A 17374-nucleotide genomic window follows, 5' to 3' on the forward strand; every position below is an offset into this window, starting at 1 on the left:
GTTTCTTATTTTCAAAATTAATTAAACACCCATGACAGCTCTAATTAAAAGATATATTTGTCCCTTTCAATAATTGGGAGGTTTGAATGATGATAACAGGTTTGCATTAGCATAGAATTTTCTAAATTTATAATTTGGAAATTGCACGCTGATTATTTGAATATGGTCTTGATAAGGATATAATTATGATAAGCTTTGTATCCTCTTTTCAGTATGAGAAATATAAATACAGAAGAATTACGTTCATATAGTTGAAAAAAAAAATAGACACATTAATTAGACTTATTTCTTGGGCCAAAGGAATATAATTATAGACGTATGTCTCCGACAAGGTATTACGTAAAACGTATCGTGCATATGATGCATGCCATATGCAGCTTTTCTATGTAAGTATTCTTATACACAATGTGTGTGGGTCTTTCATTTTCTCGATATGTGTTACTCTTTGTACCTTCCACTAGTGCAGTAAGGAAAAACGACACTAGTTTTTTTCGCTCATATACAACGATTCCTGAACTGAGGCATATTCAATTGAGACAAAAAGGATAGTCTTTTTGCCTCGGTTTTGAACTGAGGCATAAAAGTGTTCCTATATTTTTAAAAAAATCTACATTTTTCTTTTTTTTTCTTTAATAGATTTCAAAATCTGTTGAAGAAAAATTCTTTTAACGAATTTCAAAATTTGTTGAAGAAATTTTTCTTCAATGGAGGATTTCGATATCTGTTGAAGAAATTTTTTTTCTTAAACAAATTTCGAAATCCATTGAAAGAGTTTTCAAAAATTTCAACAGATTTCGAAATCCGTTGATGAAGGATATTTTTGAAATGTGGGGGTGTAGGGAGAAAGGTGAGAAGGTGCAGGGAGTAACACTCTCTGAATATACTTTTCCTTTACCTTTTCTATCTCTTCTTCCTTCTCTTACATGTTATCTAGAGCCAATTTTTGGTAAGATGACTTCCCCGAATCTACCAACACTTGTATCTACATTGCTCTCTTCTTTTCCTCACACCTTCAACACTCCAATCATGTTAAAGCTTGATGAAGATAATATGGCAAGAACAAGTTCTCGCTACCTTACGACGTTTAAATCTTCAACATATCTAGGACTATGCATCTTCTCCTGCCCATCCCTCTATGATCACACTAATACAACCACACTTCCTAAACATGATCGACGACATTATCTAATCATGGCTTGGTTGCTAGCTTCAATGACAACCCTATTCTTCTTCTTGTACCACTATCAGGCTCAATTCTTTTTAAATCCTAATACTCAAATGTAACACCCAAATATTTTAAAGGGTATTACTGATAGTAGAGACTAAATTAATTTGATATCTCATATAAACAATCAAACTTTATTTCAATTACTCCAAAGTACAATACCAAACTTACAAACTTTAAACAATATAGTCTTCATCATTGAAATTTCAACTTATAAGTTTTACACAACATAATCTTCCCAATACAAATTTATTCTTTTTACAAAAATCCCTGAAAGTTTTTTCCCGCATCTCTCTCATCTCTAAGCTTTTTCAACCGCATCTGCAACATTATCTAATCACATATAACATGATTTATATGATCATAGAACAAACAAATAAGGGTAAGCCAACCATATCATATCAATCATTAAACTTGTAATAAGAATAGTTCAAACATGTATTTCTACAATTACTAAAATATCATTACCCCGATGTCATTAATTCATCATTATCAAAATCAACTTCCTCAATTTCATAAACCTTACAATTTTACCATGCTTACTCACGAAGCCTTATGGTCAGACCGCTCTCTGCCTGCTTCCTTAAGCCTCACCTGTATACTATGTATTACTCTCTGAAGCCTTATGGTCAGACCTCTCTCTGCCTGCTTCTATAAAACTTATGAACCACATATTTATGTCAAAGCCTTATGGTCAGACCACTTGCTGCCTGCTTTCATAAACCTCAGGTGTTACTTTGCTCATATCAAGCTCCCATGGTATAAACCGAACATACTACTTCCCGTAGGAAACATCATTTCATAAGCAATGATTTCTTAAATCTACTCCAACATTTCATCAAATCAACATTTCATATCCTCTTATCCACTCCAACATTTCATCAAATCAACAATTCATAACTTCTTCTCCGCATAACTCAATCATGTTCATTCTCTAATCATAATTTGACAATAACCTATTTTGGTGTCAATAAATTAAACATATTGTCAGATATCATACTTCATATTATAAACTCATTTTGACCATACCGAGTATAACTCAACATATTTTCACCAAACAAAGATCATGGATCAACCAAAATATATCAACATATCTTAGGAACTACATATTAAAGTCTGGGCTCAATGTAATGATAAATAAAATATATATGAAATTTTTACCATGATAATATTATGCATCTACAATCAACTTGTTTTATTTTATTTTCATCCTAGTAGAGATTTTTCTTTACCCCAATTGGTCACCGGAGAGGACCCAGATGTCTGAACGCATCAAATTCACCTTCGACGCCAGCACATATGACTAATCACAACTGACTGGACCAGGCCAAGGCTGCTCTATGATCAGGGATGTGCCAACTCAGGTTTTTAAGGTTCCTCTATCCTACCACACTACAAGAAAAAATTAAATTACATACCATCAAAATCCGTATATAAAACCCAAAATCCGTATATAATACTTGATTACATACAGCTTACATACGGACAAAAATCCGTATATAAAACTATCGTAGCTAAATTATATACGGATTTATCCGTATATAATTTATATACGGATAAATCCGTATGTAACTTATATACGGATATATCCGTATGTAACTTATATACGGATATATCCGTATATAATATCCGTATATAATATATCAAAAAAATAATTTTCTTTTACATACGGATAAATCCGTATGTAACATAAAATAGAGAAAAAAAATATTTATAAAAAACAGAAAGCTTTAAAATAAACAAAAAAAACTTACAAATATAATATTATATAAGGTTATTGCTATTAGTTTCAACTTTCAACAAATGTAAAGAATTTATAATATATAATTATGCTTAAAACAAATAATTAAAACATAAAAATTTTATTGAAAGACTTTATAAATAGAGTTCAAAACAAACCGGCCCTTGTACAATATAGAATTGAATATTAACTAAACTATAATTTACACCTAAAACATAATCAAGCTCTACTCAGAAAGAAACTCTGAAACAATTGTTGCTAGCTCTGCAAATGTTGCACAAAATATTATTGGGTGGAAGACCTTCTTCAAGCTTGATGGAATCTGAAAACAAAGGGAGGGGATAAGAAATGACATAACTATAGTAGACTTGCAAGGAAAGCAGAAAGTAGAGACATCTATATAAAAGAGCCATAGACATTTCTGACCTCTTAGATTGAATCCTTTTGGCGGAACATAAACCAACTTGGGAACATATGTCATCAGGTTTCACCTACAGAACAAGATCAAACTCATTTAGGTCCAAAGAGTGAAAATGCAAATCGAAAAAATTTCACAAACCAAAAACCATGTTCAATTGGATACCTACCCCTGATACCAAGAGAATCTCCAGATATATCGAAGCACATATAGTTGGACTAGCACATCTCTAATAATGAAATTAGGAACAGATGAAACAACAAAAGAAATATTGAAACACACCATAATGGAACAACATTGGCAATTGAGATCATCCTACAGTTCACAGTAGTAACATTGGTAAGCATAGCTATCTACAAATATATATTGAGTGGAAACTCACAAAAAAGTACTCACCAGCTGCTTGACAATAGCGTTGCCAACTTTAATTCTCATAAAAATATTAAATTAAATAAATTCCTACAAAAATATCAAATTAAAATATCAAAGTAATAGGAGCGAGAATTTCTACTGTGAAAGGAAAAAGAAAGTGAAGACATGAGCTGAGATTGAAGGGTAGTAGAAATGGGAGTGAGAGGTCATGATGAATACTGTGAGAAATAAGTTATTAGAGCAATTACAATGGTTGCAAGAACATGGCAATACACCACAAACACCCTTGGGTTCGTTCTTGTTGAGAAAACAAGTATCTGTGAAAGTGGCAACTTTGAATGAAACTTTATTCCAATTGAAAAGTTAACAGCGAGTAGTCTTTAATTAAAAAACAATAATTACAGTCAAACCAATATTGGAAAAAAAGTAATAAAGTCATTTAATTGCAAATGAAATCTATAACTTTTAACATATCAATAACACATTGTTAAAAGAGAAAAGAATTAAAATGTATAATCAAACATTTTATCTAAAAAGAAAGAGAAATGCAACTATTCCATCATGAAATACTTTTATTATTTTTATAAATAATAATACATGATTTTTTTCAAATTTTGGCCCAGAATCCTATTAAAGTTGGAATGGAGACGGTGGTACCTTATATTCACTCCCATTATCTTAATTTTCTTTGTCTATTCATTAAACTTTTAGTAGCATTAGCAAAAAGGATGAACAAGGAAAAAATTAATAAAATACAACTTCATTATTTTTATTTTAATATTGTAGGTTTAATTCATTATTTTTCTAGTTCGTAAAATTAGCATAATTTTTCCTCTTTTTTACAATCATCTTTTTATCAACCTCCAAAAGAAACAAAAGAACATGTGTCAAAATAATTGGGCTAACAATGGCCCATAAAGACAGATAAACAACAAAAGAAAAGTTATTCTCATATTCAAATATCATTATTTACATGAGTTATTCATAATTCTTACCATATCAGGTAATTCTCTGATAGATGAGATTTCCATAAGAAAGCCAATTTTGCAATCAAAAGAGCTAGAAGTAATATCCTGGAAGAAAAGTTAACAGTCAGCTTAAAGTTGATAAGCTTTGGTACTTTAATTTTCAACTAGTTCATGAAGATTTGTGTTACAAGTGATCCCTAACCAATACATGCAGATTTGGCCATGGACATGATTTTTCCCAATTCATTGTACCTGCTGGTTAGCAACAAGGCCAGGGCACTTTTAGTTACTTTTATTTGATATTCTCCCTGTATATAGCCTGCAATCATATGTCACATTGAAGAAAATTGAACTTGTTTATGCATATTTAAGCATACCCTGCACCTTGGCCGATTATGAAATCACATAAGCAAACCAATTGTCATGTCCATTAGCAGGAATTGAGATCATCAAATCATTAAAATCTCCAAAATTAGGATTCAAAATCTCATAGATACAAATTAACTCATGAATCACTATGGTAAATTTCTTGTCTTATTAGTAAAATACAGCAGGGTACAAAAAAGAGTATGAATACTAGTAATGAAAGGTTACTTTGCCAAATTAGCTTCTAGGATAAAGTTTTCTTTTGTTTCTTCATTAATTTCTCATTCATGAAAAACACAAATCTCTACTTTCTTTCTCATGGAATGCTAACAACAGGTGGGTTTCACTTCCAAGCATGTTATACTTTTACTTGTAACAACAATGGTCAACTCATTAGGAAATAGTTACCAATATAACAGTAAAAACCTGAAGTGCCAATAAATACCATAAATAAGGCTAGCCACTGAACATGTTAACTCCACATAAAACTCCTTACCTGCATATCGTGTTTGCAAATAAGGATGAATCCATCGACTTGGTCAATTGCACAAAGTTAGGCTCCTGAATGCCCCTAATTAATCCATTAAGACCTAAGAACATGTCCAAACCAGGTCAAAGAGAATGATGAACAAAACAACATAACAAAAACCTCGTGAGAAAACAAATATCACCGAAACATACCTTACTACCACTTCGAATGTTTTCAAAATGCAACACCCTCGCCTCAATCGATATCTGGTAACAATGGAACAACGTCTTCCGAACTACACCACATATCGTTACGTGAAATAGGAAGAAAGAAGAAGCAAATTAGGGTTTTCGAGTTTTGCAATTTTAGGGATTTATGAATCAAAGAAGAAAGGGATTACTTACTAGATGAAGGAACTTTGTTAGCGTGACCGTGAGTGCAAAAAGAACGAAGCGTGATGGTCATAAAAGAGTATTTTCCTCTGGGACAAGTTTTCCATGATCTAAGGCATTTGCTCGTTGGTGATAGAGGTAGGAGCAAGGGTTGAGGTTCTGACTGAAGAGCATAGCCATGGAAATGTGAGGAACTTCTAGAACCTTCGAGAGCCTCTACGCTAAGAGGTTCCTCCCAGCTCCAGGCTTCCCTATCATCACCCACTACACTCCACGCTTCGGCTTGCAACCCTGTGTGTCAAGCATGCCGTGTGTCGCACACTCCTCTTCTCGTCATCCTTGTAGTAGCACTATGCAACGGCCGTCGATCCAAACCCTCGGTTAGACCGGAGCACGAGGGCCCTCAACGGCACCGCGATCCCATTCCCTTTCTCGAAACCTCATTAACGAAAAACATGTGACGATGGTTTGTGATCGAGAGGGAAAGAGAAGAGAGGGAAAGCTCAGAGCGAAAGAGATGAGAGGGAAAGCTCAGAGCAAAAGAGATGAGAAGGAAAGCTGGGAATGGCGCGAGAACTTTTCAATTAATTCTCAGCCTATTAGGTTTTCACTTAGGGTTAAATTTTTAATTTTTTTATTATTTTTTAACATCCGTACATAATATCCGTATATAATAGTTTTATTATATACAGATTCAGATCCGTATATAATAATTCGTATGTAAATGACCTTTTTCTTGTAGTGCCAACAAAGGGAGGCATTCAATAATTAACAATTTATTTATTTAATTTATCTGCCTTATTTTCTTATGCTCTAAATCTTAAAATGCCTAATTTTACTTCCTCTCACAACAACCTCAAACACTGTTTATATATTTAATACCCATATACAAGCTATTACAGAACCCTTATTCCAAACCTTCCAACAAGATTAATTTCAGCCAACAAACTCATTCAATAAATTCATCACAATAAACATCCATAATAGAATTCATACAAGATAATTATAAACAATTAACAATAATAAAACATTACTATAAATGGTCATAGAAGAATACAATATTTGACAATCATAAAAATAATCTTAATATAAAAATTCATGGGGAAACAAGAAGTTGAATCTGGCAGAGCCGGTTAGACAACTTCTAATCCATCCATCAATACAATATAATTAAATAACAAGAACAATACATGTCTGGGGAAATAAGAAGTTGAATCTGGCAGAGCCGGTTAGACAACTTCTAATCCTTCCAAAAATGCAATAAAATAAATAAGCAAAGAAATAAATAGTTTGGGGAAACAAGAAGTTGAATCTGGCAGAGCCGGTTAGACAACTTCTAATCCTTCCAAAAATGTAATAAAATAAATACGGAAGGAAATAAAAAGTTTGGGGAATCAAGAAATTGAATCTGGCAGAGCCGGTTAGACAATTTCTAATCCTTCCAAAAAACAATAAAAATAAATAAGGAAAACAATAAAATGTTTGGGGAAATAAGAAATTGAATCTGGCAGAGCCGATTAGACAATTTCTAATCCTTCCAAAATACAAAAATAAACCACTAATAACATACAATTGGCATAACATAATCAACATCATATTTTACAACTATCACACTTGGATATTAACACAAAACATACTCTTATTTAAAATTCAAAATCATACAGAAACAAAATACTCCATATTCAAGATTTAAAATCAGACAAAAGAAAAATTATAGCATATTCAAGACTCAAGATAATACAAAAAGAAATACTCAAAGTTAGCTTCCCTTACCTCTATTCCAGACTTAGTTTCCTCTTCTCAAACCGTTCTCCGGAAACTTCCAGAATTTCCCCTCTTTAACTATAATTTCCTCCAACTCTCTTCTCTCACAATTTCTCTAGAATTTTGGTGCAAATTTTCAGCCTCCCCCCCTTGATTATTTATTGCCAAAAAATTTTACTATTCATTTTTTACTATTCATTTTTACTATTCACTTTTACTATTCATTTTTACTATTCAAAAATTATTTTTTATTCATCATTCTTATCTCTGAATGATTAATTCTACGTGGAGTGTTCTCTTCCACAATTTATTTTAATATATTTTTTTTAACTATTCACTATTCATTATTCACTATTTACTATTTACTATTTACTATTTACTATTCACTATTCACTTTTCTTAAAAAAAAATCCTAAATAAGTTATCAAAAATTTGAAGCTCTCCCTCTAGAATTACTATAACTTTATATCCAAAAATTTACATTTTTCTATCCATTAAAATTATTATTACTAATAAAATGTTAAAATTTACAATTATAAATATTTTTTTTTTTATGGATCTTACATTTTAACTTACAAATATTTTCAAGGATCTTACATCAAACGTCAAGGTTCCCTTGTTTTGGAATCAACCGATTAGGTTTAAGTTGATAGGGGAGAACTTGCTGAGTGTTGACGAGAAATAGGGGGTGGCGCTTCGTAGCCAACATCCTCAACTACTCAACTATGGGGAAATGCTTCATGGCACCGTTGCCAATGGTAGGCGAAGGCCACTCTCACGATGGTTCGATGCAAAGCAGGTTGTTGCCCCCAAGTCCAAGGCGTCTTCTTGGGCTTTTGTACAGAGGAGACAGGTTTTCCGGGTGGAACATGTGTTTGCTGGAATCTACAAAAAGTATTTCTTATTGAAAAACTTGAAAATACAAGATACACACACAAAACTCTTCACTCATTTTCTCATAACACTCTCAAAAGCTCACAAACAACACTCATGGTGTGCAATTCTGCACACAACACTAACCCTTATATCCTACTATTTCTCGATGGCACCCTCCCCCCCCCCCCCCCCCCCTTTTCCCTCTTATTTTTCTCCTTTCACTCTACACACTTTGTAGCTCTCTGTTTCACATATGTGGTTCTCGGTGGTGCATGTTTGCTTTCTTCACTTGGTGATTTATAACAAAAAACTTCCCTTATCTCTATCAAGCCATCACCCCTATCTCTGGAAAGCCATCACACCACAACTAATCAACATCACTCCATCACTTTAAACCATGTACCAAAGTCATGCAAGTTACAAAACATGTCCAATTGTGTGGGATCCATTCAATGTTTATCTCACAAAACTCCTTCATAAACTTAAACAAATCTTTTACTCTTCATTCCTATATCCCGATATGCATAATCCCACACCAAGTTTGTTTCTTTAATTAATAATTGGGTTCTTCTCTTTCTTTGTGGCCAACTTCTTCTTTTCTTTTTTACATTAGTTGTCTTCTTAAGCTGACTTCTTCATGACCGTGACCAACTTTTGAATTATTGAGTTCCTCTTTATATTTATATTTTCATGTTTTTCATTTGTGAGATCTTCCTCGTGTCAGTGACGAGCATGTGGGTCAAATTCATAATCTTCGATTACAACATATAGCGTTCCTTCGTCATTTCTTCTACTTGCTTCGTTGTCTCCTTCTTACTAACGACATCATCTTGCAGCCAGTCAAACTCATCATGATTCCTTATAGCCTCATGAGTCGACATCTTCAATCAGTTCAACAACACCTGCAATTCTGACATTGCATTTTTCGTGGCAACACGCGCTTGAAATCAAATGGTTGATGCTGAATGGCCAAATCGAAATGTAGAGAGTAAAATTCAACAAAAAAATCAAGGTCAAGAGGTTGAGGTCGAATGGTTGGAGTCGAATGGCCGATTCGAATGGTTGAGGCCAAAGGGTCGAGCCAAATGGTTGAAGTCAAATGGCCAAAACAAAATGTCAAGACTAAAAAGTCAAAAAGAGAAATCGAGGCCCATAGGTTAAGGCAGAATGGTTGAGGTTGAATGGTTGAGCTGAATGATTGAAGCTAAATGGCCGAACCAAAATGTCAAGACTGAAAATTTGATAGAGAAATCGAGGTCGAGAGGTTGAGGTCGAATGGTTGAGACCAAATGATTGACCCGAAAGGTTGAGACCGAATGGTTGAGGCCAAATGGCTGAACATGATGAAGTGGCTAAACTAGCCGAGGCGAAGTGGCTAAACAGGACAACTGGTTTAGGCCTACTGGTCAAGCCGAACTATCAAGATTAAAATTAAAAGTCCAAAAAAATTAAGGCCGAGAGGTTGAGTTTGAATGGCTGAAGTCAAATCGCCAAGCTAAATGGTTGAGGCAGAATGGTTGAGATGAACGGTTGAAACTAAACGGTTGAGACTAAATGGCCTAATCGAAATATTAAGACTAAAAAGTCAATAGAGAAATCGAGTTTGAGAGGTTGAGATTGAATGACCGAGTCGAATGGTTAAAGCCAAATGGATAATGTTGAATGGTTGAACCAAAAGGTTGAGATCGAATGGTTGAGGTTAAATGGTTTAAGAGGCCAACTAATTGAGGCCAATTGGCCGAGGCCGAGTGGCTGAACAGGTTGACTAGTTGAGGTTGACTGCCCGAGCCGATTTGTCGATACTGAAAAATCGATAGTAATTGAGGCCGAGAGGTTGAAGCCAATTGGTCGAGGCCGACTAGTTGAACAAGCCAACTAGTTGAGGCTGACTGGCCGAGCCGAGGCCAACTAGCCGAGGTGAGTGGCCAACCACAAAGGTAGAAATCGATTACCTCTTTTACCACAACATTGCTCATTATGTTCCTTGCGGTGACTGTGGTAGTAGACAAGTGGTCAATTAGTCTCACGGTGGGCGTCAAAATATTTCTACAAGGCTAGACAAGTGCTCTCAACTCCCAAATAGCTTGTCATGAACCGCTCCTAACTCTTGTCCATTTATTCTTCAAGGTTTCTAGTTTGTCCAAAACCGCTTGGATGTTTGTAGGTATTTCGATGCTTAAGTCAGTAGGTGACCAATCACAAGGATATTAAATTCAGTCATGTGTGAATAGTCATATCTTATACATTTATTTATAGTAGTTGTTATGAGATTTTACCCTTTTGCTAGTCTGATCATAACCCAATCATATCTTAATCAACATTAGTTAATTGATTCATAAATATCATTAGTTAAGTGTTAATTTGATCTTTACTCTATAATTAGTCGATCTACATGTAGGTTCGAATAATCAGCCTGATGGTATATTAATCGGTTTGCTAATCGATTTGGGTTCGATCAATATGATCAACCATACTAATTGATTTAAAGGTAATTGGCTCAAAAATAATCAACTAGAATTATCAATCCAAAAATATACTTATAAATTTATCAATTAACCTGATTTATTGACTAAAAGACTAAATATCCATCACGATAAAAAAATAAATGATAAAACAATAAATAAGTATCTTATAAGTAAATAATTTTAAATTATATTATATTAATATTATTATTCTATTAAAAAAAGAATATATTTTTAAAAATATCAACGTTATTTTCTTTTGGATATCCTCTATATAAATATATATATATATATATATATATATATAGTACGAAGATATTTCTGTAAGAAATTGAATTCAATTTCAAAATATTTATTAAAAGAAATTATATATCCAAAATTATATATATATATATATATATATATATATATATATATATATATATATAAAGATAAAAAATTATTTAAAATGAATCACATTTTCAATATCTTATTAAATATATATTGGAAAATTTTTCAATACATAAAAAAAATACCAAAAATATAGAAATCAAATTAATACATTCATATATTAAGTAGGCAATTAAAAGAAATTAATTAATTATAATAAGAATGACAAGTTAGTTTAATGGTATTAGTAAATTCGACACAGTTGGCGTTATTAGTTATTTCTACGTTGATCACATCACTACTAGTATTTTAACTAACTATCCAATAATATCTTAAGTTTGAAAATTACCAAAGGTATAGTTAATTATTTGTATCCTGTTGAATGCAACTAGTCATGAACAAATAAAACGCAAATTTGTTAAATCTTAAAAAACCAAAGCAAAGTTTGGCCAAGGGTGTGGTGAAGAGATAATATTATATAAATAAAATAATAATAGCCAGATTTGGATACTGGTTATAATGTTGTAAGTATTCAACCTATATTGATATTTTAATGTTTATAAATTTGGAAGTACATTTTAAATTTTGATTTTGATATGATATATTTTGTTAAATTTAATAATAAGCTAGATAAAATTATAGTCTATTATAAAGAAATTACTAATATCATAAGTGATTTTTTTTTTTGTTTAAAATTCGATACATTTATTTTATTTATAAAAAAAATTAAATTCATCACCTATAATCTGAATAATCCAATCAATTTAATTCCGAACGGTTAGTCTAATCCGATAAATTAAATAATCAAATATAAATAATAAAATATTAAGTTTCTATTATATTGAATTACTTATATTAGATTCGAATCTAACTCAATCAACCAATATTCGGGCCTAAATGCAATACAATTTGAATTTATCTGTTTTATTATCTTATTTCTACAAGATTATAATTTTTAATAAATTACAGAATTATTATTGATGAAAATACATTGAGAAAGATAACTGTTTAATTAATTATTATCTTCAAATTTATATAATAAATATATTTAGTGGGAAAGAAAATCTTAACTTATCTCTACTACAGTATATATTTCCAACGCTAGTCCAACGTTTTACATAGTTCTTTCTTTAACAAATTGGAGCATCTTACGACTAGGTTGAATTGAAAGGTTTGCTTGAACATCCAGATATCAAGATAAAAATTATGGTTTTCACAAAGAAAACTGGTTTTCTCCTATTAGGGGGAATAATACACTTCTGCTTCTTACTCATTCGCTGTGCCTCAAGGTTTTTCTCTTACTCTAATTTTTTTTCTTAACCCAATAATCTCTATATGTTTCTTTGTCTTTCCTCGTGTACATTCAATTTAAAACAATAATTATTAACATGTTTTTCAATAAAAAAATTACCATCTCTTCTTCAATCAGATTTTTTTCATATCTTAAACAAAAATTTATATATAATTTTATATTAATAATATATAAAATTTTATTTATATATATTTATTTCTTTTCATCACATCCCATAATCTCACGTTGTTTAGGAGTAGACGTTTGAAATAGTTTAAATATTTCTTCATCTTAATAATATTATTTTTTTCTGACAAAATTGAGACGGACAAAAGACAGTACCTTTAATACATGATTTGTTGATTCTTACTATGTCACTTTTTGGAATCCAAATAATATAAAAATTCACATAAAATATAAGTTGTAAATAATTATAATTACTTTTATTTTGTATAATTTTAATATATCGTTATCAATTATGCAATTGATTCTTTTTTGAAATAACCTTACACATACAAAACAATCATAACTTATTGTTCACTCAACGTTATATTTCCAATTGCAGGAGTTTAAGTGAGTTCAAAGGTTCTGACGTAGCATTTAATAATCCTGAAGTCAAATTGCATATAGAAAACAAGCAGGTATTAAATATCCAATTTTAACATGAACTGTAACCAAATGAGGCAACTTTCATTAATTTATCTTATGCCCTCAGATCACAGTGCAAAATGGCATCATTCGTGTAACTTTCTCAAATCCGGAGGGCACTATCCTTGGAATATCGTATAATGGAATAAAAAATGTGCTTGAAGGTCGCAATAACTTCAACAACAGAGGGTACGTATATACCTATGTCGTCTTTAACTTATATTCAATAACTCCTTTTTTAGCCCATCCTTTTTCAAACAAATTAAAAAGTTTAGCTTTTCAAAAACCAAACAAAGAATCAAACGAAGCTATTATTTAACTCAGATAATATTAAAGTCCTCGTCTTTGCAGGTATTTTGACATTGTCTGGAATTCACCTGGAGTCCCTTCAAAACTTTGGGGGTAAACCTTTTTTCATAGAATAACGATACTTATGACAATATTTTTTTGATAACATTTTAACACTATCTACGTATCAATATGTGATTGGTCCATGTTGGTATTTATAGTTATTATTATTATTGACTGTGGAGTAATTTTGGACCAATCACAGAATAACACGATGATGTTAAAATGTTGTCAAAAAAATGTTGTAAAAGTATCCTTATCATTTTCCATATTCATATCTATAAAAAAAAAAAGATTATAAATGTATGGGTTCATGATGTCATCGTAGATTTGATAATAACATAATGAATCATGAAATTTAAGCATATATGTTGGATCCGCAGAATTGAAGGGAGTAGATTTTCAGTTATAGAGACCAACAAGAATGAAGTAGAACTTTCGTTTTCCAGAACGTGGAACAAGGACAACTCAAGTCCTCCCTTAAACATAGACAAAAGGTAGTTTTTTTTAGGTCATGCTCAACTACATGTTTATTTTAAAAAGTAATTTAACACATGACCAACAATTTATGAAATGGTCGAATTTTGCAGATATATTTTACGAAGAGGTAGTTCAGGATTATACATATATGGTATATTTGAGCATCCTGAAGATTTTCCTGCAACGGAGATTGATCACATTAGGATTGTTTTCAAGCTGCAGAAGGAGAGGTAAGTTGAAAAGCAGTGCCACGAACATATATTTTTATGAGTGTTGTTTGTAATCATAATCTTAAAATGTCGAAAACAGCGACCAATAGTAAAATGTGACCTGCACAGGTTCCACTACATGGCTATAGCAGATGATAGGCAGCGAGTCATGCCAACAGCAGAAGATAGATCTACAGGGCAACGCCTTGATTATGATGAAGCTGCTCTAATCACCAATCCTAGTAACCCTCAGCTTCAAGGAGAGGTACTCCTCTCTACTTTTTTCAGAAAATCTTTTCATATATTTTATAGAAAAATTAACTTTTTAAAGGTGATATTGTGTGTGATTATTTTGTTGTGGGATTGGGCTATGATCAGGTTGATGACAAATATCAATACTCTTGTGAGAACAAAGACAACAAAGTTCATGGGTGGATTAACTTGGACTTGAAGAACAATAAGTCAGTGGGCTTTTGGATGATCACACCAAGTAATGAGTTTCGTAGTGGTGGCCCAATTAGGCAAGGCCTTACTTCTCATGTTGGCCCTGTCACTCTTAATGTAAGTTCAGAACTTCTCATCATCATCATCATAATAATAATAGCTTCATATATAATTTGATGATTTTATTTATGTCTAGATACTCCATACCACTCACTACTCTGGGAAGGAAGTAACCATGACATTACACGAAGGAGAACCCTTCAAGAAAGTATATGGTCCCGTTTTTGCTTATCTTAACTCAGTTTCAAGGGTTCATCATTCAGAACAAGTCCTCTGGAGTGATGCTGTACAACAGGTACCACAACTAACAACCTTCAATACCACATTAAAAATGTTCTTATATCAGACTTTAATGTGATTGATGATTTTTTTTTCATTCACGTAGCTATCAAAGGAAATCAATAGATGGCCTTATGATTTCCCTAAATCAGAGGATTTTGTCCCTACAAATAAAAGGGGAAGAGTGGAAGGACAATTACTCGTCCAAGACAGGTACATACATGTTCATCAAATAATATTTCATCTTATAATATTTTTCTGATACGAAATATTAATGTTGCTTGCCTTTACCACCAGACACATTAAAGGAGGCACATTTTTATATGGCGAAAATGCCCACATTGGTTTGGCACTTCCTGGAGACGTGGGATCATGGCAGAGACAAAGCAAGGTATTTATTTATAGTTTCCATTACGTTCCAATCACGGAATAGAAAATAAAAACTAGCCAATGAAACACTAAAAAATGTGTTCCTTTTACTTTACCATTTCTTTCAGGGTTACCAATTCTGGACTCAAGCTGCTAAACTTGGCCACTTCGCTATAGCAAATATTGTACCAGGAGACTACAATTTATATGCATGGATTCCTGGAGTTTTTGGAGACTATAAATATAACACTACCATAACCATAACACCAGGTACGTAATTTTCCACGAATTTCATCTATGATTATTGTGTGACAGATTATTGTCACTAACATGTTTGCACTGTGTATTATAGGATGTATCATCCAATTGGGTTCACTCATATACAATCCTCCAAGAAATGGACCAACCTTATGGGAAATTGGCATCCCAGATCGCTCTGCTGCAGAGTTCCACGTTCCAAATCCTTATCCTAACCTCATAAACCGATTATACATAGCAAAACCATTGCACAAGTTAGTTCAAAACTCAATCAGCAACTGCTTAAGCTTTTCGCCTGCATCCCATTTTCAGTTTCTCTTACGTTAATTTTCCCACTAACAGGTTTAGACAATATGGATTATGGAAGCGTTACAACGAGTTATATCCAAATGAGGACCTCACTTACACTGTTGGCGTGAGTGATTACAGTAAAGATTGGTTTTATGCTCATGTTCCCAGGTGATTAATGTAATTAATTTTATTGATCTGATAACTATATATAGCTATTATTGTTGATATTTGATTTATAATTTAAAATCCAAATGCAGGAACATTGGAAACAACTCATATCATCCAACAGTATGGGAGATTAAATTTCATCTCCCATTTGTTATGAGAGGCATCTACACACTGCGACTTGCCTTGGCCTCAGCTACACGTTCTAACTTGATGGTAAGTTGAGATATGAGTGTGTTTATAAATTATATGTAGTTGTTGGGTTTGGTATGAGCGATAATTTCACGAACATTATGTCATGTGTTAATAGGTTAGGTTCAACAACCCTGTGGCTCGTCCTCCACATTTTTCTACGGGATTAATAGGTCAAGATAATGCAATAGCAAGACATGGCATCCATGGATTGTATTGGCCTTATAGTATTGAAGTAGGAAGCAATGTATTGGTGGAAGGAAGCAACACCATCTATCTTAGACAAACAAAAGGTATGAGTCCTTTTCAAGGCATTATGTATGACTACATCCGTTTTGAAAGACCAGAAGCATAGAAGGACTTAATGGAGCCGAAGATCTAGTTAAGCTCAATTCAATCATTGATTTATTAACACACACAAACTGTCTTTTCTTGAACCCTAGACCAAAAAGGTATTGCTATAAAGCACCCCATTCGACTAGAGTAGGGACCTAGTATAGCATGTGTGTATTTATTATGAGTCTGTATAAGCTTACTTAACAAAGGTGGTTTTAATATAATCAGCATATTTTAGCTTTTCTTTGTGTTTGTATAATCTGTTCATTTTAAAATCTGTATTTTTTTTTTACTTATTTCAATGTGAACATATAATCTACTCTTAAATATATGATTATTTTTAAAGCACTTATTTCAAGTTTAACCAAACTGTGTTATCATTTTGTTTTGAGTTTAACCAAACTGTGTTATCATTTTGTTTTGAGTTTAACCAAACTAGATCAATATGTCTTGTATATATTAGTTTTTCTTATAAATATATTATGGAACTTATTAGAAATTATTGATTTTATTTTCGTGATGAACACACTAAGGACATTATAAAAAATAGTTTTATTAACATTTTGAATATGTAAAGATGAA

General features: G+C 32.3%; 1 protein-coding gene and 2 long non-coding RNA genes across 3 annotated transcripts; 1 reads left to right on the plus strand and 2 right to left on the minus strand.

Moving 5' to 3' along the window:
* Nucleotides 1-3068: 3068 nt before the first annotated feature.
* On the minus strand, nucleotides 3069-3805 carry LOC128195776 (uncharacterized). The gene is made up of 3 exons (XR_008247642.1): nucleotides 3554-3805; nucleotides 3393-3457; nucleotides 3069-3288 (listed from the first exon to the last, which is right to left on the minus strand). It is a non-coding gene; the product is annotated as an uncharacterized LOC128195776 (long non-coding RNA).
* Nucleotides 3806-4412: 607 nt separating this feature from the next.
* On the minus strand, nucleotides 4413-6503 carry LOC128195777 (uncharacterized). The gene is made up of 5 exons (XR_008247643.1): nucleotides 5964-6503; nucleotides 5772-5854; nucleotides 5587-5680; nucleotides 4977-5043; nucleotides 4413-4829 (listed from the first exon to the last, which is right to left on the minus strand). It is a non-coding gene; the product is annotated as an uncharacterized LOC128195777 (long non-coding RNA).
* Nucleotides 6504-8448: 1945 nt separating this feature from the next.
* On the plus strand, nucleotides 8449-17032 carry LOC108328019 (probable rhamnogalacturonate lyase B). Its single transcript, XM_017561790.2, has 16 exons — nucleotides 8449-8609; nucleotides 13279-13354; nucleotides 13429-13550; nucleotides 13713-13763; nucleotides 14093-14206; nucleotides 14300-14419; nucleotides 14528-14663; nucleotides 14777-14959; nucleotides 15039-15197; nucleotides 15288-15394; nucleotides 15479-15572; nucleotides 15679-15820; nucleotides 15903-16062; nucleotides 16151-16267; nucleotides 16357-16480; nucleotides 16575-17032. The coding sequence occupies exons 1-16, from the start codon at nucleotides 8449-8451 to the stop codon at nucleotides 16809-16811; spliced, it is 2103 nt and encodes a 700-aa protein (XP_017417279.1). The 3' UTR covers nucleotides 16812-17032.
* Nucleotides 17033-17374: the final 342 nt, after the last annotated feature.

The sequence above is a fragment of the Vigna angularis genome, chromosome 1 (assembly GCF_016808095.1).
Source record: "Vigna angularis cultivar LongXiaoDou No.4 chromosome 1, ASM1680809v1, whole genome shotgun sequence".
Taxonomy (NCBI): domain Eukaryota; kingdom Viridiplantae; phylum Streptophyta; class Magnoliopsida; order Fabales; family Fabaceae; genus Vigna; species Vigna angularis.